Source organism: Amphiprion ocellaris, chromosome 20, assembly GCF_022539595.1.
Source record: "Amphiprion ocellaris isolate individual 3 ecotype Okinawa chromosome 20, ASM2253959v1, whole genome shotgun sequence".
Taxonomy (NCBI): domain Eukaryota; kingdom Metazoa; phylum Chordata; class Actinopteri; family Pomacentridae; genus Amphiprion; species Amphiprion ocellaris.
Window position 1 is genome coordinate 3,470,111 of NC_072785.1, and position 26,718 is coordinate 3,496,828.

At 38.9% G+C, this 26,718-nt stretch overlaps 2 protein-coding genes across 2 annotated transcripts; one reads left to right on the forward strand and one right to left on the reverse strand.

The window, feature by feature from the left end:
* Window positions 1-807: 807 nt before the first annotated feature.
* Window positions 808-8,870, forward strand: psma6a (proteasome 20S subunit alpha 6a). The gene is made up of 7 exons (XM_023289998.3): window positions 808-989; window positions 2,402-2,496; window positions 2,856-2,937; window positions 3,197-3,352; window positions 3,763-3,941; window positions 7,459-7,553; window positions 7,953-8,870. Exons 1-7 carry the CDS (start codon window positions 914-916, stop codon window positions 8,008-8,010), a joined length of 741 nt encoding a protein of 246 aa, XP_023145766.1. The 5' UTR covers window positions 808-913; the 3' UTR covers window positions 8,011-8,870.
* Window positions 8,871-11,481: 2,611 nt separating this feature from the next.
* nfkbiab (nuclear factor of kappa light polypeptide gene enhancer in B-cells inhibitor, alpha b) lies at window positions 11,482-15,307 on the reverse strand. The gene is made up of 6 exons (XM_055006139.1): window positions 14,989-15,307; window positions 13,421-13,526; window positions 13,093-13,303; window positions 12,460-12,548; window positions 12,090-12,350; window positions 11,482-11,998 (listed from the first exon to the last, which is right to left on the reverse strand). The coding sequence occupies exons 1-6, from the start codon at window positions 15,240-15,242 to the stop codon at window positions 11,963-11,965; spliced, it is 957 nt and encodes a 318-aa protein (XP_054862114.1). The 5' UTR covers window positions 15,243-15,307; the 3' UTR covers window positions 11,482-11,962.
* Window positions 15,308-26,718: the final 11,411 nt, after the last annotated feature.

Sequence of the window (26,718 nt, forward strand, 5' to 3'; positions counted from 1 at the left end):
CAGCTACATTATAAAGCTCCAGGCTGAAAAGTTCATTGATTAAGCACATGGGCAACATCTTCATCAGGAGTCTGGAGGCCGAGATGCTGAAACAGCAGAGAGACAAGAACATTGAGTTTCTGAAGGAGCAGATCTCTGTGAGAGAGCAGGAAGTCTGGAGACTCAATGTCATCAACGGGCCTCTGCAACACTCATCATTGGGGAGCAGTTGCTGGAAAGAGAAACTGAATTTTAGCAGACGGAAGTTACCCGGAGCTCTGAGCACAACACTGGAGGAGCTCAGTAACGGATGTTGACAGAAGAGGAGAAACAAGAAATGAAAATGTATACAAGATGCAAGATATATCCCATGGACTTCAAAAATCCATCAATTATATATTGACCCATAGGATAATTGCAGAAGGACTAATTTCTTCATTTTAGGTATAAAAAGCATCTAGAAATCAGGCTGCCACAAGTTCCTAAAACCCAAATTAATGTCTTTAAATAGTCTATCAGAAGTTTCACTGTGAAAATGTTTTTTTTTCCACGTGTTCAAACTTTAAAACGGTCAATTTAACCCGCAGATCGACACAAGGGTTAATAAGTGATTGTTTCCATGATAAATAATTATGGAATTTGTAAGGCCATGATCATAATGAACATAAAAAACAATAGTTTTTAAAAAAAAACTTTTAATAAAAGTGTATGCAAGATATATCCCATGGATTTCAAGTCCCTCAATTCTATAATGACCCTACTATTATGAAGGAGAACGTAAAAAAACTACAGAGCTGCGGAGTTGACCCGGAACTGGACGGCCTCCCACAGAATCACTTCCGGTGCAGGTGTTTTCCATGTTTTGTTTCTGTTGCCTCTCAGTTTAGTTTCAGCTTCAGTCTGCATCAGTTTACCTCATTTATTTCCAGCCGTCATGTCTCGGGGATCGAGTGCGGGGTTTGACCGTCATATTACCATCTTTTCTCCGGAGGGAAGACTCTACCAAGTCGGTCAGTAGAGCGAGACAAGAAGAATAGTCAACCTGCTCAGTCATCACTGCCCTGCTAACAGGCTAACAGCAGCTAGCAGCTTCTAGCTTACTCATTCAGAGCTCAGTGGTTTGGAAATAGATATTAAACAATATTTCAGCACATTGCGGCAGTTTTAACATGACGATAGTTCATATATGAAAAACTTCACGTAATACAGTTAAGCAGTTATTAATACCAACTGTCCTGCTTCGTGTGAAGTTGAAATTGTGCTAGCTACCTGAGCTAGTTTAATGTAGCTGTGGAGTCTCACCTTAAAATTTGCAGTAATACTCTGCTAAATTATTAGTTTCTTTAAGAACCTAGTAGCTAAATATTAGTTGAAGCCTTTGTCAGATGGTGGTACATGAAAACAACAGCTCTTTAATATTTGTACTTGTACTGAGCTGGCTTTAAACTGATCTCAGATGTGATTCATGATTTGTTTTATTGAGCAGAGAGAACTGTGAAAGTTATTAATGAAGGTACAGCCTCTAATCTAAGCTGAATAAGGCCCAGCACTGTGAACACTGCACCGTAACACTAACACTAGAATAGAATAGAATTCTTTTATTGTCATTGTACCAGTACAACGACATTAAAAAGTGCAATCCTTAAGGTGCATAGGTACCAAGCATCGTAATAAATAAGTAAAAACAAATAAAAAACTAACATAAGAAACATACCACAAGTCATATCACATCTCACTGTGTTTCTGTTATTGCACAATTCCCTATCAGTGTGTGTGTGTAGTTTTTGTCCGTTGAGTGCAGTTATGGCCCTGACGTAAAAACTGTACAGTCATGGAGCAAGTGTGACTGTTTGCTGAATGTGAACACATCACTCATAATTATTCTTAGACTGACTGTTTTCTTTTTAATTTACTCATCTTTTGGTATGAATTCTAACAGATTTGCATTAAAGGAACCACACGGGGGACATATCTTGTCAAAAGCAAATCTCTGAAACTAAAATACTACAGTCCATACTACGGCGGAACAGTTGCTGTGGATATTACTGAAAATCAAATCCAAATCACAGTGACTGCAGTTTTTTGATGACAGTGAACTGTGTCATAACATAGTTTTAGAAATGAAGCATTGTGGTTTTGGAGAGACTCCCTGGCTTACAAACATTGTTCTCCAGGTGTAAGAGAAGATGCTCGGTACAGTCACCAGCAAAATCATTATTTTGTAGTTGTTTCAATGGAAAAGATATGCATCAACAGTCATTCCAACAAAAGTGGAGATTCATATCGCAGTCACAATATCTGTCAAACTAATTCCAGTATGAATTGTTGCATATCATTCAGTTCGAAACCTAAATATTTATCAATTAAAAAAAACACTAGTAGCTTATGAGCAGTGGGGTTTTCCTCTTCTGTCTGTTTTCAGAGTATGCCTTCAAAGCCATCAACCAGGGAGGACTGACCTCGGTGGCGGTCAGAGGGAAGGACTGCGTTGTTGTCGTCACGCAGAAGAAAGTCCCGGTCAGTATGCAAAACATTGGAAACACAAAGAAGTTTGTGTTTCTGTTTCTTTTCTTCTTTCTTCTTCTGTGTGGTCAGAATGTTGGTGTACTGCACAATTTTTCCTTTACAGGGACGTTATTGGTGCCCTCCAAGGAGATATTAGTCAGAGAATTGAGGATATCCAAAAGAGAAGTTGTTCTGTTTTTTTTTTGTTTTTGGTATTTGGGGTTTCTTTTACTCAAGCATATGAGACAGTTTTGTTCATTGAATGGCCAGAAATAACAGGAAAATGCAACACCTTCACCTTGACTTTGCTGTGCACTGTACACTGGTGTATTTTTCTCTGTTAACAATGGCTTTCCTTACGTCTTCCTCAGGACAAGCTGTTGGATGCCATGACAGTCACACATCTGTTCAGAATCACAGAGAGCATTGGCTGTGTGATGACCGGCATGACTGGTAAGCAACATTTGGCCTGACTGATGTCCTGGAAATGCATCCATCCCTAGAATTAGTTCTGCTGTTAGTTGGCAAAGTAAACCACTAAAAGGAACCTGTTTCATTTGCTTTTTCAGCAGCCCAGAGTAACACTTATGCATGTTTTTAAATGTTTGTAGCAGTAATTTAAAGTGATATAATTTGGTCCATACAGTGACTGTGTTAGGATATATTCTGGCATTTGTGTGAAAAGCTTCCTCTGTGTGTTCCTCCTCTCCAGCTGACAGCAGGTCTCAGGTGCAGAGAGCTCGATATGAAGCAGCTAACTGGCAGTATAAGTATGGCTATGAGATCCCTGTGGACATGCTGTGCAAGCGCATGGCTGACATCTCTCAGGTCTACACACAGAATGCTGAGATGAGGCCGCTAGGCTGCTGTGAGTAAAACATGTCCTTGGATTGAAGGTTTTAGACAAAATCGAAACATTAAAAATGTTTGAAATCATTTCTTGTCATCCACTTCTAGAATGATAAAAGGATCTTCATGAACAGAGCTGATGAATTCTTTTATTTTAGCACTTATTTATTTTTATTTTATTAAAGACTTGAGCTGAAACCTGTTTTGTATTATTCATATTTTAAATACAAGCCTGAAATATCTGTTATCAGCTTATAGCAGCTTTACATAAGATGTCTTTGAAACTGATTTTGATGAAACCGTTATGTTTTAGTAAGCTGTCTAACGATGATCCCAAATTTTAAGTAAACGCTGTCTTTAAAGTGCTGTTCAAAGAGCAGAAGCCCGATGTTTAAATAGATGACTTTTTTGTTTTTGTTCCTCCTTCAGGTATGATCGTGGTCGGGCTGGATGAGGAGTTGGGCCCACAGCTGTTTAAGTGTGATCCAGCTGGCTACTACTGTGGCTTCAAAGCTACAGCAGCTGGAGTCAAACAGACCGAGGCCACTAGTTTCCTCGAGAAGAAAGTCAAAAAGAAACTGGACTGGACCTATGAGCAGATTATAGAGGTAGGAGACACACGAACACACACACTCACACACATATATTGGAATTTTGTCATAAAACAGCCCTAATAATCAGGACTGTGGGATACCCGTCAAACAAACAAGATGTTCTTGTCACAAAGCTTCTAGTGTGTCGGAGTTTTCCTGGATATTTCTGGATGGTTCAGTCAGGGAGATTGGTGATTTTTTTGGGTCATCCAGAAATTTATGGGTGTTTTACAGCTGTGTCTCTGTATGGAAATATTGTGGAATTGCTCTGTGGTTTTCTGGAAATTTGTAATAACCTTAAGAAATCAATGCTAGAGTGCTGTTTCCTTGTATAAAATCACTACTTCAGAGAATTGCCTGATATAGATAAATTAAATGAATGCCCTTCTGTTTATTTTAATCATGTAATGCTCCTTTTAACTATTTTTGGTTTGTTGCGGGAGTGTATTTGCTTCTTTCATATCAAAAATCAACACAATATAAAAGACCCCACCCTCTGTACTGGATACAGACCTATAAGTCTCCTATGTGTTGACCTAAAAAATCTTAACTAGTATCCTGGCTAAACAAATACAAAAATATATTAAAAAATTGGTAAAGCCAGATCAAACAGGCTTTATTAATGGCCACCATGGCTCAAATAACATCAGAAAGACTTTAAATTTGCAATCTTTAAATTTGCAAATGGCGACAGGTCTGCCACTGTCGCCTTTTGGCTTGCTCTGGGGGTCAGGCATATGGGTTCTGTAAAGCGTCTCGAGACAATTTGACTGTAATTGGCGCTATATAAATAAAATTGAATCGAATTGAATTGAATTCAATCACTTGCTATCTTAAGAAAGGAATCATCGATGCTTCTCAGCTTAGATGCTGAGAAGGCATTCGATCGAGTTGATTGGCTATACTTGCAACAAGTACTTAACACTATGGGCTTTGGAGACAAATTTGTCAATTGGATAATGATGTTCTATAAAACTCCAAGATCTAGAGTATGAGTTAATGGATACTGTTCAGATTTTTTTAACCTCGGCAGAGGAACAAGACAAGGCGATGGATTGAGCCCGGTTCTGTTTGCTTTGAGTATTGAGCCTTTAGCCGAATCAGTGAGACAGAGCCAGTATATACAGGGTATCAGAGATGAGAGCGGTTCGGAACACAAAATTGCATTATTTGCCGATGATGTGCTGTTGTACTTGCAAAATTTACAATCTTCCATTCCAGCTCTTCTGAAGTGCCTACATGAATATGGCTATATCTCGGGATTCAAAATCAATGAGAATAAGTCTGAAGCAATGATGCTGTCTGGAACGTGGCCAACTCAACTAAACACAATAGTTTCATTTAGACAATGCCATCATGGCTTTAGATATCTGGGGATAACATTAACAATAAACCCAATGCAACTTTACAAATCCAATTATAATAAACTAATAACACAAATTAAGGCAGATCTTTCAAAATGGGAGGTTTTACCTCTGTCGTTATTTGGTAGAATTGAGACAATCAAAATGAACATCCTACCGAGGATCCTGTACTTATTTCAGTCTTTACCAGTATGGGTTCCTATGTCCACATTCACCCAGCTAGACAAAATGCTCACTAAATTCATATGGCAAAATAAGAGACCAAGAGTCAGACTGAAAGTGTTATGTTCACCTAAGGACAGAGGTGGAGTCTCTCTTCCCAACATGAAATATTATTATTGTGCTGCTCAATTAGTTGCTATAACTCAGTGGATTAACAATGACCGGGAGGTAGGGTGGGTCACAATAGAACAGAATTCGGTAGAAGGTGTACGTTTATCAGCCTTACCATTTCTAAGTAAAAACCTCTAGAAGAGACTCAAAGTGAAAAATGTATGGGTGAAACACACATTGAGAATATGGGACCAAGTGAGAAAAAAACTAGAAGGTACAATTAATCTGTCAAGAGCCATGTCCATTGCTGGTAATATTGAATTTCAGCCGTCATTGTGGGATAGTGAATTTCAAAGATGGGAGAGCAGTGGTCTATGCACAATTAATCAGTTATTTGAAGGAAATAATTTAAAATCTTTTGCCCAGCTACAAAATCAGTTTCTTTTGCCTTCAAAAGACCACTATCAATATTTGCAAATAAGGCACTATTTGCAAAGTCATGCTGAGTGGGACAAAGTTAAAACAAACCTCACAGGTATAGAAGAATATTTTATAACTGTAAAAGAAAAACACTTGCCCAACAAAAACCATGTGTCTTTTATATATAAAAAGTTGATGGGAAATTTAGGAGACAACACATTTGATGTTCGTTATAAATGGGAGCTGGAACTGAATGTTATCATTGAAGATATGACATGGAAGAATATGTGTGAGATCAGCCACAAAGGCATAAACAGCAATCTCTGGAAAGAATTTGATTGGAAAAGTAAAATTAGATACTTCAGGACCCCTTTAGTAATTTCAAATGTTTTAAAAAACACTTCTCCATTATGTTGGAGAAATTGCAGTAAGGTGGCGGATCACTCACACATTTTCTGGGACTGCCCAGTACTGTCTCAGTATTGGCAGGACATCAAGCTTGAGATGGAAACTATATTCAAGGTTAAACTTTATATGGACCCAATGCTTTTTCTGTTTGGAACTCTTCCTGAGAATATTGATGACAAAGATCACAGATATGTATTTCGCATCCTTTTGCTGATTGCAAGAAAGATTATAAAGGTCAATTGGAGGAAACCTTCTCCTCCAACGAAGATAGAATGGAAACAGAGACTGAAACAAGTCTATATTATGGAACATTTAACTGCAAAACTTCAACTGAAAACAGACCTTTTCATGCAAAGATGGACTCAAGTGACAAATTATTTGAATATGTTTATGGCCTATACGTGTATTTATTAGGTCATAGATTTACCAGATATTAAAGTAACGTTCTTGGTAAATGAAAGAGACGTGAAATCATTTTGCACAATTTAATGTTTGTAGACAAGCAGGGAGGGTGGTAAAACATCTGTTTAACCACGTCAGTATTTCTTGCAAACACTGCACATTTTGTTTTCAAATATGAAGGGTCATTTCAGCATGGAGTTGTGAGCACACAACTGTACCAAAATATTCACTCAGAGCTGAAATCACTGAATTTAGAGTGATCATCCTGAAAACAAATTGCTTAAACCAATCCGAAGTTATCAAAAACTGTTGACTATTAATTTAATCGTTGGTTCATTCATACTCCAACTTCTGACATAATAATGAACTAGTTGAGTATAAATTGTTCTAAAGTGTGATGCAGCGTCTTTCTTTCCTTCACGTCTCCAAACTGAACATCTCTTTTATGTGGATCATGCTGCTCCCTAGTAAAGCCTTTCATTTTCTCATTTTAGATTTAGTGACACAGATCATTTTTATACTTAACATTATGCTTAATTTTTCTTTATTATTCAACGCTATGAATTCCCGTTGCTCCTGCGTATTTCCAAAGAAAGAATGTTGAATTTATTTTCATCTCTTTCATTTCTTTTGCCCCAACTACTCTCCTTTGTTTCTCTAAACAGATGGCTATCTCATGTCTGTCCACTGTTCTGTCCATTGACTTCAAGCCCTCTGAGCTGGAGGTGGGAGTTATCACCACACAGGAACCCAGATTCAAGTGAGTATTTTTGTGAGACTAAGAGAGAACATATCTTGATAGCCGTAAGTAATAAAAATGATTTTGGCCTCAGGTAAAAGGCACTTTTAACGGCCCAGCTGCTGCTGTAAATGGGTTTTGTGGAACAAAAATAAGCACAGTGTTGCTGAACAAACTTAAAAGCACTAAAATGCTGGTAATGCGTTGGCTCTGTCAAACATTCATAAGGTACTTTTATAAAATTGAGAAAAATAGGCTAGTGTTGTAATGGAAATTCCCTAAAACTCAAACCAGGGATGAGATCAAAGCATTGGCTTACATGACTGAGCTTTATCTCAACGTGTGTGTGTTGGTGTGTGTGTTCCACAGTTTGGCGAAACAATAAAGCTTTACCTTTTAAATTGTGTGTTTGTGTTCCAGGATTCTGTCTGAGTCTGAGATTGATACTCACCTGGTGGCTTTGTCTGAGAGGGAGTAAAGAAATTTGCCAGCTGTTTTATAAAAAGAATGTTAAACGGTAAAACCAGAAACAAACGTCCCTCACACTAAAGACTCAACTAGAAGGAAGGCAGAGGAGGAGCTGGTGGCATCATGTTCAGAGGAGACAATAAAAGACATTTTACACCAGGTGGGTAGAATGTTACCCATCTGCACCAACACTTCAACCATCTCCCCCTTCACCCTACCTGGTTAAACGCCGGACCTGATGGAACATAATCTTATTCACATACCCAGCCCTCCTGCATTTTCCGTCTCTCTAAACTGGGACGCTCTTCCTGCAGCCGGCTGCCCAGTGTCAGATCCTGGGAAGGGCATTCACGTCAGTCCAACATACGACACATGAGAATAATATGCTCCTTGGTGTCAAAGTGGCATCTCTGGCTGCAGCTCGGCCTAAATGACTTCACTTGATGAGCGTGACATGAGCAGACTGGAAGATGGAGGTGTGGTAACACTACAACTACAGCACAATACCTCATCAATATGAACTCAGTGGTCCTGTAGCTTCTCCAGTCACTGTATTCCCACAGTGCTTTGTCAACATCTTTACTCAGGGCTGCCACTACGTGTATCTCTCTCTGATTTCATCTTCTTTAACGTCCTGTCTCTCCTCTGAAGTTTCAGGATGATGCTAATGTTTTGTACTTTGTGATAACCCAGGGAACAGCTGTGGGAATTCTCTCATTGCGACAGTTATTGTCACACCACTGTTTGAAGTCTGCTCAGGTCAGCGTCTCTAGGAAGTCACCAGTTATTTCACTCTCTCCATCCTTGTCCCCTCTGCTAAAATTGTTGCTGTACATGACTGCACTTCTATTAAACAGTGTTTTTATTTAACTTTTAAGCTTCCGTGGTTACTTCTTTGTTCATTATTAACCTCATGCTGCAGTAGCCTTTAGAATCATCTGGTGGCTTTCAGTTACGACTTAGTGGATATATTCATAGGTCCATCTTAGTGAATTGCCGTCACATCTACAAAATCAGCTGGGTCAACTGTAGGGCTTTTTGTAACATAGTTGACCAGTATCCTAGTTGACATTTTTGCTGGTTTCAGGTCTAAAATCAACATGGCTGCCTATAACCAAACACCACATGGCATTTTAGAGAAAGATTCTTCTAAATATTATATCTACAATTGAGTAAAATTGAAATTGAAAGCTATTTCTAAAGATATTGTAGTAAACCCTTTATATTAAATAAGTCAGAAAGCCTTGGAGTCTGGCCAGAAAACAGTACTTTTTTAAAATTAGTTTTAATAAAAATGTATGCAGATATATCCCATGGACTTCAAAAGTCCCTCAATTATATATTGACTCTGGCGTTCAACGACCTTTATAAGCTACACCTGGACAAACATTTTACAGTTGAAATTAACAACATTGCTATACAAAATATATTTACTACTGAGGTCATGGTTAACGGTGATGTTGGACTACATAATATTTACATGTGTATATTTACATACACGAGTGCAGCAGAAACTATGATCTAAGTACTGTGTATTCTAGCTCAGTACAGCTTACCGAGATAATACTATTGTCATTATAAATTGCCAACAACTGAGCAACTAGCTTGGTTAAAGTAGGAAAACATTATCTTGAGCTCACCCTGGTGCCGACATGAATCAAAAGGTGAAAAATCACAGTTGGAAATTGGAATATACACCAGTCAGGCACAACATTAATCCTTATGTCATCCTGCAGGTCAAAATTGACCCGTTTTAAAGTTTGAAAATGTGGGAAAAAAAATATATTTTCACAATGAAACTTCTGATGTCCACATTGTTAACATTTTTGGGAAATCTTTGAACATTTTTTGTTGGAAAAAAAAATGTTAAAAATGTTTCTTAAGAATATTCACATAAAAATCAACCAAAATCCACCGAATTTCACTGGATTTTGGTTGATTTTATTGTGAATGTTCTTAAAGAAAATATTAGAGGTTTTATATGGAATCACTTTAAATATTTTTAGGATTTTTTGGAAGATTTTTACTCATTTTTACTCAAGAATTTTCTTGCCAATTTTTTTTTTTTTGTTAAATAAAACTTTTCAGGGAAATTTTTAAGGAATTATTGGAATTTTCTTCCTGAAGATTTTGCAAATTTTCAGAAATTTGGGGAATATTTTTGCTGATTTTTTGGATTTTTTTTCAGACAAGGAAACAATATTTTTTGGTGCCCGTAAATGAGGACAACAGGAGGGTTAAAACCACATGCTTAATAATATGCATCCAAAACAGCTGTGAATGGTCGGGACGTGGACACTGGACCTCTGAAGGGTGTCCTGTGGTTGGGATTGGGACATTAGCAGCAGAACCTTTGGGTCCTGTAGATCTGCAATGTTCCGGTACAACTCCTGGAGTTTAGAGACTGAGTCAATGCTTTGGACCGACGTGTTCCTTTAATGTTTGTGACTGATCACTGTACAGTTGATTTTCTATGTGCAGCTGTAGCTATCTGCCTACAACGATTGCATACTAACAGTAGCTCTTTTGATGTGCATCTTTGAATAGTCATGACATAAACTGCATTTAATCTTTTCTCTTTAATTGGTAAAAAATATTTATGCTAGAATTAGACAAGTCATACTTAAATGTAACATCCATTTTAACCCTTTGATGTACAACATAGGTCAAAAGTGACCTAAATTCAATGGAAAATGGGTATCTCTTGACCCACATTGTTCATCACAGGGTTAAGATTGGAACTTAAACACATTTTAAGCACAAATGCCAGTCAGACTTGCATAAGTGATTTTGGATATTTGTTTTACTTGGAACTTCCTCCCGCCCCACCTTCTAGCGCCTGACTTGAGCATCCTGTTGTAGAGCAGATTCCCTTCTCTGGCAGATGAGAAGCAGGAATGTCGTGAACAGCTGAAGTGTTTTCTGTTCCTGGGAATTTCCTGTCCTTCTCTCTTAGCCCCACCCTTCAAAAAAAACTTCCCGATTTAGATGACTGAGTAGTCGGCCTCATTCCAAACACACAAAATTCCCCAAAGCCTTTTATCTCAGTTCTACACGCACATCTAGCAGGAGGAACTGCGGCATTCAAGGCTCAATTGGTCGCTGGTTCCTCATTCAGTGGAAACAAGTCGTCCTGTTATCAGCTCTTTCCTGCATGATATGCATTATATGAAGATAAACGCAGCCGGTCAGAACTGAAACTCAGCTGTCTGGCTTTGATGGAGGCATTCATACAAGCAGACACACCGCCGGCAGCAGGAAGCCACGTGGTTAAAGTAATTTCCCATATAATTACAGCTCTGTAATACTGTCAGGCGCTGCCGATTATATGCTGGGCTCTGCACCATCTTCATATTGTTAGATTACGATGTCTAATGTACATGTGCAGAAACATTCTTGTCCAAACTTAATGCTTTAGTTGCCATCCAGGACATTTTTCCCCTTCATGTCGCCCAAATATATTCACACAGGAGATCTGAGCTGTTAAATATGAGTGTTTTAATTTAACTGGAGTGTGCTGGAACTGTTTGCTGCCTGACATATACAACCTGCTCAACTGTACACATTCACAGCTTCCATAAAAAATACATCTTTGTATACACAGCATTTACAATATCATACAACAGAGCCGTTACAGGTACACCTCTACAGATGGATGTTGTTTATGACAAAGATTTGCAGTGTCCATTGAATACAAGCCATCCTCTTACACAGCAATGCCATCCCATGATAATGTGTCACGTGATCGTGCGTTTGCTCTCCGGCAGCCGTCAGTCTCTGTTCACTTCCTCTTCTTTGCAGCCGCCTGTCCGTCTTATACTGGTAGCAGTCATGCCCTGATGGAGACGCCGTGTCCTCCTGGCACGTCACCGCAGGAGCATTAATCCTGCCGAACCATTTGTCCTTCATCATCGTCATCACATTCCCCTGCCTTTGTCACTTCCTCGCTCTCTCATTTCCTGCTAATGTCCGTTCCACTGAATGTCGTCGTAACGCACCTGCAGACACAAAAGGGACAAACTGGTTACACACCAGGCAGGAATTTGTTAATGTTTCACTCACTCTGAAAGCTCTGTGATTTCAACACACCTCTTCATCAGACTCCTCGTCCTCTTCCTCCTCGCTTTCATCCGATTCGCTCTCCGGCAACTCCCTCAGGTCAGGATTGGTCAGCGAGTACAGTTCTTTCCTGATGTCACAGTTGTCCAAACCGTACGTGAGGTGGTAGGGGGTGTGGCCTCCGGAGGTCAGCTGGTTGGGGTCTGCTCCTTTCTGCAGCAGCAGTCTGACCAGGGAGAGGTTCTGCTGGTCCACGGCCAGATGCAGCGCACTGCGGCCGTTATGCTGCTCCTACGCAACGGAGCGAGAACAGAGAGGTTTTAAAAGTGTGAAAACAACCAAAAGGCTGGTGCTGTACAGGTACAGTCTTGGTATGTTTAGCGTGTGTTGTGTTGTTTACCTTCGAGTTAATGTCAGCTCCTAGATCCACCATTTTCTCCACCAGTGAGAGGAAACCATGAAGCGAGGCCATGTGGAGGCAGTTTTGACCTGCACAAAACAGATGAGGAAAAGCACTTTAACAGGAGCCTCCAAATGAAAGTCACAAGTTAATTAGCTTGCACTATGCTACCATGTTAATGCCAATTATTACAGAAAAACAGTGTTAAAAAGATACTTAAAAATGTTTGGACACAAGTTTAAAACTAAAACTATCCACCTTTCTATTTGAAGTCCCAGCATCTAAATTTATGTGCCGTGTAATAGATGGGTCTTAGCCAGAATGTGAGGTTATAAAAGGCTATGGCATTCCCCCTGCTCGCTTTAAATGCTTCCTTCCTCCTAACTATAGTATTCAGGGATAATGGGCAGCAGGAATTACTGTGTGCCCACCATTCATCTTTCTAAATAGTAGTTCTAAGAGCAGCGACAGGCTGGTCAGTGTGGCGTCTGTTTCCAAGCCGCCACAGAATGGAAAGTACCCTCACCACGGGATACGATATTCTAATAACGTAGACCCGCCGTAGCTTAGCCCAATTCAAACGTCTGTGTTATTAAAAGTAAAAAGCTCAGTGTTCTTATAGGACAATCTTACCGTTGTAGTTGCAGGCAGCCATCGCCGTGTGTAGATGCTCCGGCTGACAGTTCTGTGTGATGACGCTGAAGCAATGCAGGTTACCGTGGCGACAGGCGATGTGAAGAGGTGTGTCCCCGCTGTTGTCCACCAGCGTGGGGTCACAGCCGGACACCAGGAGACTGTGGCAGACGTCCGGCTGGTTCGTTATTACCGCTAAGTGGAGAGGAGTCTGAAGCGGAAAGGAAAGGCCAACTATTGAGTTATTCTTTAGATGTTTTGGTAACAGATGCAGGAAAATGTTAGCAGAGGACAGGAGATGATAAATAAAGAGGCTTTTGTTGCGCACCTGTCTCAAGTCATTTTGTGTGTTGAGGAAGTCTGTGTTTTTAGACAGGTCCACCATTGTTTTGATGTAGTTCTTGGCTTCATGGATGATGGCCAGGTGGAGCAACCTGCACACACAGAAGGAGAAGATAGAAAACCTGTTACAGTTCACATTCACAACCAGTGTGTTTCTCCATCTAGTAGTTTATGATTAAAGCACTGGAGAGAATTGTGGAAGAAAAGCTGAAGAAATTCCAAGAAAGCACAACTTTGCAATCCAGATTATATAATTATTAGTACACCAAGTCAACCAAGTTTGTCTCCGGCCCTCAGACACTCCAAACACTGTAGATGCAGTTAATTTAGTACCGAGTTATGTAACTTTATCTGCTCTCAAGTGTGGCACAGCAGCCAATTTTATACTTGAAGTTTCTTTGGATTGCCCTCACAGTTAATAAATATAAAGACATTTAAAGGAACAGAAGATCCCAAGTGGTCCTCTGCAACACGAACATCTTCAGCTCAGAATAACATCATAATAACTGAGCTATACGGTATTGTGTGTGAACTATATGTAAGTTTAAATAAAAATAATACTTTTATTATTTTATGGCAGTAATAACCCATATTAGCTTCCACTCACTAACTTTGCTGTAATTTTTAACCCTCCTGTTGTCTTCATTTACAGGCACCAAAAAATATTGTTCCCTTGTCTGAAGTAAATCCAAAAATTCAGCAAAAAATTCCCCAAATTTATAAAAAATTTCAAAATCTTCAGGAAGAAAATTCCTTAAAAGTTTCCCTTAAAAGTTTTATTTTTTAAAAAAATCCCCAAATTTGGCAAGAAATAAAAAATAAAATAAAAATTGTAAATATTTTTTTTAAAAATGAATAAAAATTTTCCAAAAAAACCCCCAAAAATATCTAAAATGATTCCATATATATCAGTAAAAGTTCTAATATTTTTGGATTTTGGTTGATTTTTTTCCCGAATTTTCTTAAAGAAACATTTTTTTGAAACATTTCTTTTTAACCACCAAAAAATGTTAAAAAATTTCCCAAAAATGCTGAAAATGTGGAAGTTTTAACTGTGAAAACATATATTTTTCCACATTTTCAGACTTTAAAACGGGTCAATTTTGACCCACAGGACGACACGAGGGTTAACGAGCTTTTTTTTTTCTTCTCGCTTCACGGGAGCGCGCGTCTGTCGGATTCCTTGGAGGCGCGCCCGGGACTTTCCCACTCTGACCCGCGGCCATAATAGATTCCCTCCTGATAATAGCCTTTTGTTTACGTCCAATTCTGCCGTGTCTGACCGCAGATAGACCCGTTATCAAACCGGACGCCGGTTCCGTGTGTTGCGGCGTACTTTCACCAGCCGTGAAGTTTAAAAAACCATGAAGCTCCGGCTCAGACTAAGTTAGGCCCGAGCCAGTGCGGTTTAATGACAAGCTAGGACGAAGACGTTCCCAACAGGAAAGGCATCAAATTACCCCCAAAGACCCGAGCTGGGCCTACGCAGGCGAGCCGAGCTGTACCTCCGACAAACTCGTAAACATCCGAGCTGTTATTCCGGGTCAGACTTACGTGTCTCCCTCCTCGGTGATCTGTGTTTGCCAGTCGTACAGCTCTCCGGTTACCGCCGGGGCTTGGTGCTGCTGCGGCGGCTCGTGTTCCAGCTGGAGCCGGAGGATCTCGGCGGCCACAGCCTGGTACTCCTCCTCTTTCAGCGAGTCCAAGCCGCTGTCCAGCCGCTCCTCCGTCGACTGAGCCGCCTTCCCTTCTTTCGCTTCCCGGCTGTAATCCATTTGGTTTAGTATACTGGTCCGGTGGAGGTCCATGCTGGTCCTGGGTGTGCGGGCCGAGGTACGTTTGGTTCGGTAGCAGTTGTGCAGCAGTCTGTAAATGCCCTCTGCGGCGGGGCGGAGCTAACAGCTGGTGGGGGATTTCCAGAAAACTGTCACTAGAATAACACTCTGCACAGAGCACAGATCTCTGGCTCCAGGAGGGGATTTCTGTTGAAGACACATATAAATAAGCTGCCCAGTTTGTCCCCAGCACAGCTCAGTATTACTGCAGTCTGCACGTATAAAACACAACCTGTACCTAAAGATGTAGATAAATACCTCTAGTACTTTAACCCTCCTGCTGTCCTCATTTACGGGCACCAAAAAATATTGCTTCCTTGTCTGAAAAAAATCCAAAAATTCAGCAAAAAATTCCCCAAATTTCTGAAAATTTGCAAAACCTTCAGGAAGAAAATTCCAATAATTCCTTAAAAGTTTCCCTTAAAATTTTTATTTAAAAAAAAAAATCCCCCAAATTTGGCAAGAAAATTCAGCGAAATTCGCTGGATTTTGGTTGATTTTTTTGTGAATGTTCTTAAGAAGCATTTTTAACATTTTTTTTCCACCAAAAAATGTTCAAAGATTTCCCAAAAATGTTGAAAATGTGGACATCAGAAGTTTCACTGTGAAAATATCTATTTTTTCCCCACTTTTTCAAACTTTAAAATGGGTTAATTTTGACCCGCAGGACGACACGAGGGTTAACAGAAGGAAGTGTTGCTCAGCAGCCCCTCTGTGTTAAAGCGGTGGGTGGGCTGACCTGCAGGAGTTTCCTCCAAACACTTAAGTGTGATTGCAGTGTGCTTTCAGTTTGTTTATCATTACTGTGGAAGTGATACGATGAACACAAGAACGAACCAGCAGGCCTGCAGTGGAGTTTCCCCAGCAGATCCTGACCACACGGTCCAGTCTGCGTTTGTTCTTAAAGATATATTTCACTTGGATGCAACTCTGATGTTTTCAAAACCAGAAAAGTTCCTGTAGTGAATATTATGAACCATATGATCCTAAATCATGCTGCATAAAGTCTAAAACAGCATCAGTTTCTTGCAAGCATTGAGGTCGAAGGTTTACAAACTGTATTTCACATGCTGCCAACTATTTCTAAATATAGTATCTAATGCTGTTGCAGATTTTTTGTACCGAGATTAAGCTCCCTCAGACTCAGTGCCTCTTATGACACACTGTCAAATCACTACTTCCATTCTTTTGCAGATAAAATGGAAGGACTCCAAGTTCTGGAAAAGGCCGAGAGGCTTCAGAAGGCTGCGACCTGTCCCTTTAAAAACAAACGGCAAGTTGAACGTGATGTTCTGGAGGCCTCTGGGAAACTCCAGGCTTGTTTTACCTCCCATTGTTCAGTCAGTGTGACCAGCTAGACCAGGAACTTAGGCTTCGTTTTCAGCACATATTTTACTGTCACGTTATCAGCTGTTGGGTAACATTTTAGAAAAACGCACACACATGCAAAGTGTCTGTGCAGTCATGAACCAGATGTAGGCTTTTATTTTACACAGATGATTCACTGTGCAGCAATTTTTAACGTTACGCTGCATTCTACTGCTGCTATCAGTTTATAAAGTGAGAATGGAAAAACTGCAGAGGGGACGACAAACCATAGAAGCCACAGTCACACCCACACTTCAGTGCAAGTACATATTGTGTATCTGAACCGCTGATCACAATCAGCTTTGGAGGCACAGTGAAACCCAGACCTCTGTTTGAACCATAATAAGGCAGATGAATGGAGGAAAGGAATGCACTCAGCAGGCTGAATGAGGAGTAGCCGGACAAAACTAAATGTACCAAGCAGTCAGAGGGAAACTAATATTTCAAGTGCATTAGGAAAGCTTGGTTGTTGCTGTCAGTATTTCTCTTTGCACAGATGTTGGGTTGTGTGTGGGTTTACAGTTGAACTCGTGGATTTAAGCCCCTATAGAGGAATCATACTGATCGGTGATGATGCTTTTCTTTCCTGTTTAAATCCAGATATGTGTAAACGCTGCAGATATGATTGGGGTGAGCAGAAAGAATTCATTTTGACTGGAAACCAGTCAGAATAAGCCAGTGCGGCTCCGCTGACTGGAAGTCGATGGCATCGCTGCGTTATTTGACAAATTCTGAAACGACACTAAAAACAGAAACCTAATTCCGACATACTGAAATGTGGAAGGGCGTACTGTAAATACTGTCACAATAATAGTATTTCTGGATTTCTGTGTGCAATCAGGACTTTTTCATGTGTCTTTCAGGCTTTTTCTGAATGTAACCTAAGTTTGCCCTGATTACTTACTTATGGTTGGAGTGTGTTCTAACTGGGAAGGAAACTGAGGTGGTGGCATCAAGTCTCTGATTAGCTGTGGTTGTACTCTTTTATTGTCCTTTTAGAGCAGGGGTGTCCAACATGCGGCTCACGGGCCCAAACCGGCCCTCCAGAGGGTCCAATCCGGCCCTCAAAGAGTAAAAATTCCAGAGAAGACATTAACTGCAGATTGTAAATTAGTAAAACCGTAAATTTTAAATAATTTCTAGACCATGACAAGTTGACAAGTAAAATACTAGATTGTTCTTTTGTCGTTTTGTGTCTCGTTTTTGTAATGTTTTGTCTTGTTTTTGTGTTTTTTTGTCTGACTTTTGTCATTTTGTATTTCCCTCTATTCGTTGTTTTGTGGGGTTTTTTGTCTAATTTGTGTTTTTTGTCTATAATTTCATCGTTTCGTTTCTCGCTTTTGTCATTTTTGGTCTCATTTGTGCAATTTTTTGTCGTTTTGGTCTTTCGTCTCATTATTTTGTCGCTTTGTAACTTTTGTCTAATTTTTTTGTGTCGTTTGTCTCATTTTTTGTCATTTTGTGTCTCGCTTTTATAATATTTTGTCTTGTTTTTGTTGTTTTTTATCTTTTTTTGTTTGACTTTAGTCGCTTATCTCATGTTTTTGTCATTTTTTCCTCGTTTTTGTCGTTTTGTGTTTCCTTTTTGTCTCGCTTGTGTTTCTTGTCTTATTTTTGTTATTTTGTGTTTTGCTTTATTCATTGTTTTGTGCAATTTTTTTGTCGCTTTGTTTCTCGCTTTAATCATTTTTTGTCTAGTTTTTGTCGTTTGTCTATTTTTTTTCCGCTTTGTAACTTTGCTATCTAATTTTTGGTCTCTTTTTTGTTTTGTTTTGTGTTTTTTTGTCTCATTTTTTGTCATTTTGTCTCGTTTTTTGTCTCGTTTTTGTTGTCTTTTGCCTTTTTTTGTCTGACTTTTGTCATTTTGATCATAAAGTAAAATCCTCTATGGTTCAGTTCCAGATGACTAAATGTTGTGTTCCTTTGTCGACACTGTGATCTGGAAGTTGTAATGTGGAAATGATAAACTGAGGCTGAATGTTGCTGAAATTGAACTTATTTTTCATAACAAATTTCAGGTTGTCCATAATGTTTTGTAAAAACATAATTCCTTAAATGTGAACATTTTCAGAATGTACTTTTTTTGCACTAAAATAAATGAAAGATGTGGAGTTGTGGTTATTTATAGGTTATGAGGCTCTGATTTTACTGGTCCAACCCACTTGAGATCAAACTGGGCTGAATGTGGAACTAACCTGAACTAAGATGAGTTTGACATTCCTGTTTTAGAGGAAAAGAATGTACCGTAGCACATCACCACTGTTAGCACATTTCACAGCAGTATATAACATACACAGGATGGATGATATGTACAGTATGATCAGTGATTTACACTGTGTGTGGTGTGTGCTCGTGTACTATGGAGTGGAATAGTACTGGAAGGAAATATGTAAAAGTAACTGAAATTAATTCATGTCAGATATTATTCTTGGCTTCTTAATCTCTGGTGTCTGTGTTTCTCTTGGTTACAGAGAGGATCATGAAAACACTGATCACACAAGAGACAACATGAAAGAGGTGTGGAAGCGCTTAAATAACACTGTAACAATGATAATGCCACTTACTGGCATCCAGTTGTTCCTGGTTGTGATGAATTAGCAGTTTTTTCTCTAAACTAAACCTGAAGATGATCTCAGCCCACCCTGTTTGTGGTTTAGCAGTATTAAATGAATTAAGTGAACATTTATTCCACGTCTTGTGACTCTAAGATACACAGTGACTTTGCAACATTCTAAAATGAAACATAAAGACGCATAGCTGGTTCAGAGGGTGTGTAAAGCTTCACTATGCGAGTTATTTCTGTTCTGAAGAAAAGGCGTGACATTAGTGTGTAACTGTGTACACACCTGCAGTGTCCGTGCACGTTTCTCAGTGGGAATCCCAGGGCAATTTGGACATGAGACGACATGTACAGCACAGAATGACTCACCGTGAATCACTGTCAGCCACACAGTCAAATGGTAAAGGGACAAAGTGAACAATGACTCCTTAAATCACAATCTGAACTTAAGTCTGAAAGCACCAGAGACGTGAACTCTCAGATATATCAAGGTTTCACTACATTCACCTGTTTCTGTACCTGCTTCCCCTTTTCTCTGTTTTCTGCTTCCTGTTGCACTTTGTCTCTGGTAAACTTTGTGCTGTTAATACTGCAGGACCTTTACACTCATGGGCTGTAAATGCTTGTTGCTGTTTAAATCCAGTCTCTTAGTATTTATATATCTTTTCTTCAAACAAACAGGACTCTAACTGACAGTTAGGAGCTACAAATAACCTGCTGTGCATAACAACAGCTGCTGTTAAAGTTCTATATATTGAATGTATTCTAGTCATAGATTATTATTTAAAAGCAAAGTGCAACATATAAGCCAGCCTGCCTTGTGTCCTTCAGATTCTTCCACAAATTTAGTACATTTTTGGAGATCACTGGTTGGGTTTCAGTGTAACTACACACATCTTCTCTACATGGATTTGACAGCTGAAGTTACTGTGCTACATCAAGGTTTTATGCATTAAATATAAGATGAGTGCTTAAAATGCAATGCATAGTTATACATTCAACCACACAACAGTTTGCAATAGTTGAAAATAATGTCGCCTCAACCTCTTTATGTGTTATTTGTCAATAATAATGACCAATGATATAACTGCACAGGATCATGATGGGGCATCATGAGTGCTTCTGATATGTTTGAGTAGCAATGGAGGAAGTGTTCACAAAAGTATTAATAGCACTCTTAAAAAGTACTCTACAATAAAAGTAAATGCTTTGAAAATGTGACTTATGTAAATGTCTGTAAGAATTGTGACAAAAATGTAGTTGAAATATTAAAAATAAGAGCATATTGCAGAGAAATGGTTCCTGTGACTGTTATACTATCCCATCCATCCATCATCTATATACCTGTAGATCCTCATTAGGGGGCTGGAGTCTATCCCAGCTGACTGAGGGTGAAGACAGGAGACACCTGGACAGGTAACAGTCTATCACAGGTTCACCTGGACAGGTAACAGTCTATCACAGGGATACAGATAGAGACAAACAATCACACTCACATTCACACCTACAGACAATTTAGAATCACCAGTTATGAACCTCAGCATGTTTCTGGACTGTGGGAGGAAGCTGGAGAACCTGGAGAAAACCCACACATGTACAGGAGAACATGGAGACTCCATGCAGAAAGATCCCAGGAAGTCTGGGATGTGAACCAGGGATCTTCTAACTGCAAGGCGACAGTGCTAACCACTACTCCACTGTGCAGCTCCTGTTATACTATTATATATTTAAATGTTTGATTATTACTCATGCAATGTAAACGCAATGTAAAAGCAGTATTTTGCTGTTGTAGTTGTTTGAGGTGGAACTCATTTACAAATATTAACTGCAACTGGGTCAATATATAATTGTGGGACTTTTTGTATCATAGTTGACATTTTTGCTGTTTTCAGGTCTAAAATCAACATGGCCACCTAAAACCAAACACCACATGGCATTTTTACAGAAAGATTCTTCTAAATATTACATATACAACTGTGCAAAATTGAAATTGAAAGTTATTTCTAAAGATACTGTAGTAAACCTGTTGACTACTTTATATGAAATAAGTCAGAAAGCCTTGGAGTCTGGCCAGTCTTTTCTTCAGGAGGAAATGACATCATGAGGAGCAGGTCATGTGATCTGGAATTAACACACTTCCTGAAGAGATGTTTTTGTAATGTGAAACTTAGTTAAAAATGATTTGTCGGACACAACTACAAGTTGTTATTTTCCATATAAAATTTGATTTATTGCCGAAAAAGAAATATCTGTCATGATTATATCAACTTAGTAAAAAGAACACAATCAAACTATTTCTGAATCAGCTCATTTTATGATTGTTTAGATAATTAGAAGGTGGTTGTTTTAAATTGGTACGGTTATTTAGTTGGCATTTTAGTGATATCCAGTCATTTTTTTTTATTAATAAGTGATTGTTTGCATAATAAAAAAAAAGACGAGCCTAATGAACATAAAAAAAACATACTCAAATAGATTTTCTGTCAAATGACTAAATTATTAATCTACTAATCATTCCAGCTGTACCTGTATAAACTGTTGGGTAGTTTAATTAATAACAAAATATTATAATTCACAAATTCTTCATATGGTTTGGTGGCAAAAATCTTCATTGTAAAATAACTAAAGCTGTCAGATAAATATAGCGATGTTAAAAGTTACATATTTTCCTTTAAAGGTGTAGTGGTGTGGAAGTAAAACACCCAAGAAGAGTACAATGACCTCAAATCTGGACTTAAATAAATGCACCACCTCTGTGTTTAAGTAAATAGTTAACTACAAGCATTAAGAATAAAATGGCAGAACTTTAAGCTGTAACTAAGTATTACAGTCTGGTATTGTTACTTTTACTGGAATAAAACATGTGACTATTTCTGGCACTAAATGAAGAAATGTTGCATCGTTCACTCCTCTTCATTTATTTGACAGCATGAGTTAGAAATATGTATCATTACAGAATAAAACCGAATTCTGCATACAACATTCGAGCAGCTAAAAAAAGCTTTGAATATTTTGCTCACATTTGTTTTCAGTAATGAACCACTAATATATGAACTTGAATGCAGGACATTAGCAGTATTTCAACATAGTAATATTGCTGAGGAGGTGAAAGAAATTCCTCTGACTGTAATCTGACATGTTGACTTTCCCTAAAACTACATTATATGGTCTTTTTTCTTCAACACTTTACACTTTACACACTTTACACCATATTAATTCAGTGTCAGTGATGAAGTTACTTTTCTGTCTGTTAGTGTTTGATGTATTGTTCTTCGGATAGTGTGCTTACATGTGATCTGCCTCATCCTGTTTTGCATATAGCAGATCTAGTTTTTACAAAGTGTTTCAGAGCTCCATGACTCTACTGGAAACCTGAGATTCAGTCATACTTCTAAGAGGTAATGGCTGTAGAGTGATTTAGCTGAGCAAGCTTCAGATGATTCGATCAAATCCACCCGACTGTCACATGAATGCTGCTTTAATGAAGCTCAAGGAAATATCTGACCTTTTTTCCGTGACTTAATGTGGTCAGTGTCACTAATTTGCTGTCATTTGATTGCTGACCTAGAAAAAGTCCAGAATCTTAAATACTTCCTAATTTCACATATCAGAATGTGTTGCGTTTAATTTGTTCTGAAGTCCTCAAACTTTCTGAAAATTTCCAGCTTTACATGTGTGCTCAGACTTTGACTCTCACTGTATCTGTAAATATATATATTTACACTACCAGTCAAAAATTTGGACACACCTTCACATTTAATCGTTTTTCTTTATTTTCATGACTATTTTCATTGTAGATTCTCACTGAAGGCATCAAAACTATGAATGAACACATATGGAATTATGTAGGAAAGAGAAAAGTGTGAAATAAGTCAAAACATGTTTTATATTTTAGATTCTTTGCTTTGATTCCTGCTTTGAACACTCTTGTTATTCTCTGGATGAGCTTCATGAGGTAGAACCTGAAATGGTTTGACTTCACAGGTGTTCCTTGTCAAGGTTCATTTGTAGAATTTCTTCCTTCTTAATGGGGTTGGGACCATCAGTTGTATTGTGCAGAAGTCAGGTTGGTCCACAGTTGACAGTCCTATTGGACAACTGTTAGAATCCATATTATGGCAAGAACCAATCAGTTAAGAGAAACAACAGTCCATCATTACTTTAAGAACTGAAGGTCAGTTAGTCCAGAAAATAGCAAAAACTTTGAATGAATCCTCAAGGAACCATCTTGGAACTACCCAGGAACCTACCAGGAACCATTTAGGAACTACCCAGGAACCTACCAGAAACCATCTAGGAAGTACCCAGGAACCCACCAGGAACCATCTTGGAAATACCCAGGAACCTTCGAGGAACCATCCAGGAACTACCCAGGAACCTGCCAGGAACCATCTAGGAACTACCCAGGAACCATCTAGGAACTACCCAGAAACCTACCAGGAACCATCTAGGAACTACCCAGGAACCTACCAGGAACCATCTAGGAACTACCCAGGAACCTACCAGGAACCATTTAGGAACTACCCAGAAACCTACCAGGAACCATCTAGGAACTACCCAGAAACCTAAAAGGAAATTCATCATTATTTTAGCACATGAAGGTCAGTCCACCAGGAACATTTCATGAACTTTGAATGAATACTGAAGGAATCATCTAGGAACTAGCCAGGAACCTACAAGGAACCATCTAGGAACTACCTAAAATCCCACCAGGAACCATCTAGAAACTACCCAGGAACTTACTGGGAACCATCTAGGAACTACCCAGGAATCTACCAGGACTCTGAATGTATCTCCAAGTTCAGTCTCTAAAACCATCCAGCGCTACGACCAAACTGGCTCCCATGAGGACCTCCCCAGGAAAGGAAGACCAAGAGTCTCCTCTGCTGCTGAGGAGAAGTTCATCCCAGTCTCCAGCCTCAGAAATGGCAAATTAACAGCAGCTCAGATTAGAGTTCAGATAAATGCCACCCAGAGTTCTAGTAGCAGACACATCTGTACATCAACTGTTCAGAGGAGACTGAACCAATCAGGCCTTTATGGTCCAATAGCTGCTCAGAAACCACTACTAAGGAAAAGCAACAAGCAGAAGAGATTAGTTTGGGCCCAGAAACACCAGGAATGGACATTAGACCAGTGGAGATCTGGGCTTTGGTGTGATGAGTCCAAATGTGAGATCTTTGGTTCCACCCAGTGTGTCTTTGTGAGACCAGAGAAGGTGAACAGATGGTCTCTACATGCATGGTTCCCACCATGAAGCATGGAGGAGGAGGTGTGATGGTGTGGGGGTGCTTTGCTGGTGACACTGTTGGGGATTTATTCCAAACTGAAGGAACTCTGAACCAGCATGGCTACCACAGCATCCTGCAGCAACATGACATCCCATCTGGTTTGGTTTAGTTGGACCATCATTTATTTTCAGCAGGACAATGACCCCAAACACACCTCCAGGCTGTGGAAGGACTATCTGACCAAGAATTAGATGATGGAGATGACCTGGCCTCCACAGTCACCTGACCTGAACCCAATCCAGATGGTTTGGGATGAGATGGACGCAGAGTGAAGACAAAAGGACCAACAAGAGCTCAGCATCTCTGGAACTCCTTCAGGACTGTTAGAGAACCATTTCAGGTTCTACCTCATGGAGCTCATCCAGAGAATAACGAGTGTTCAAAGCAGGAATCAAAGCAAAGAATCTAACAGAATGGACAGATTTTGAGTCATTATTGGTAATTTTTAATTCAAGCTGAATCATACTGAACAAACTTTGACTTTCTTGGGACTTGTTCAGGGTTATCTGGGACTTCTTTTGAGTCGTTTGGGACAAGATTGAACTAATTTTGGACCATTTTAAACATGTTTTGAGAACATTTGGGTAGTTTTGAACAGGTTTCAAGTCATTGTGGACAAATATTTACTCATAATGGATAAAGTTTGAGTCAGTTTAGATGATTTCTGAGTAATTTAGGACACATTTCCAGTCACTGAATACAATTTTTAAAATATTATCAAAAATTTAAAGTCATTTACTACAATTAATGTAGTTTTGGACAAATTTCAACTTGTCTTACAAGTTATTTTAGTCACATTCTGAGTCATTATTGGCACTTTTTAATTCGCTTGGACAAATTCAATCATTCTGAACAAATTTTGAGTTTTTAGGGACTGATTCAGGATTATTTGGGGCGTCTTTTGGGTCATTTATGACACGATTTAACAAATTTTGGACATATTTTGTCCTACTGTTTCTAACACATTTTGGGAAATTTGAGTAGTTTTGAACAGGTTTCGAGTCATTTTGGACTCATTTCAACTTGTTTTACAAGTTATTTTGGACATACTTTGGGTCATTATTGGCAATTTTTAATTCAAATTGAACCCTTTGAAAAATATGAAACATGTTTTGACTTATTTCACACTTTTTTTGTTTACTACATAATTCCATATGTGTTCATTTATAGTTTTGATGCCTTCAGTAAGAATCTTCAATGTAAATAGTCATGAAAATAAAGAAAAACCATTAAATGAGAAGCTGTGTCCAAACTTTTGACTGGTAGTGTATATTAATACAATAAGTCACATTTACATGCACTTTTATCTTGATGCAGTCCATAAATAAACAAATAATTGTAATATCTAAAACACTTCCATTATTCACCTCTGCAGAAATGTGCATAAATTTGATCAGTTCTATCTTTGTATGGATGATCAGTGTTGTTAACTCATTTGTTGATGCTCCTGTATTTTGCTGAGTGTGCTTCCCTGAGCTGTGGGGGTTTATACAGTCAGCAGTCCAGACTTCCCTTTTTGAGCTGATTGTTTTTCATTCCTTCTATCTCTCCACACTTTGCTGGCAAAGTTGCTGAACAGATTGTGTAAATTGTGATGATCCTGCAGAGACTCATAGTTCCCATTTCCTGCCATCTATCATTGGTGGACAACAAGCCACCCGTTTTTATTTCATGGAAATCATTTCTGATCATGAATGTGTCAACAGGAGAAATGTGATCTCACATGATCTGTTGAACACATCAGAACGGGCCACCCAAGCTCCAGAACACACTGTCAGGGAGGGTGAAAGGAAGAGCAACAGCAGCAGTAGAAAGTAACTCAGTACATTTGCTCAAGTACGATTTTTGAGACAAGAGCAGAGAAAAAGTCCAAAAACTGAAAACAGATTCATGTATCAGAACTTTGTTTTCACAACTAATCATGCTTGGTGCCCTTAGATCAGGGGTGTCAAACTCATTCTAGTTCAGGTTCCATATTCAGCCCAATTTGATCTCCAGTGGACCGGACCAGTAAAATCACAGCATAGTAATCTATAATTAACCACAAATCCTAATGTTTCCTTTGTTTTAGTGAAAAAAGTGCAACCTGAAAAGGTTCACATTTAGGGAATTGTTTTTTTTTTTTTTTTAACAGAACATTATGAACAACCTGAAACTTTTAAAGAAAAATAAGTGAAATTTCAACAATATTATGCCTCAGTTTATCATTTCCACATTACAACTTCCAGAT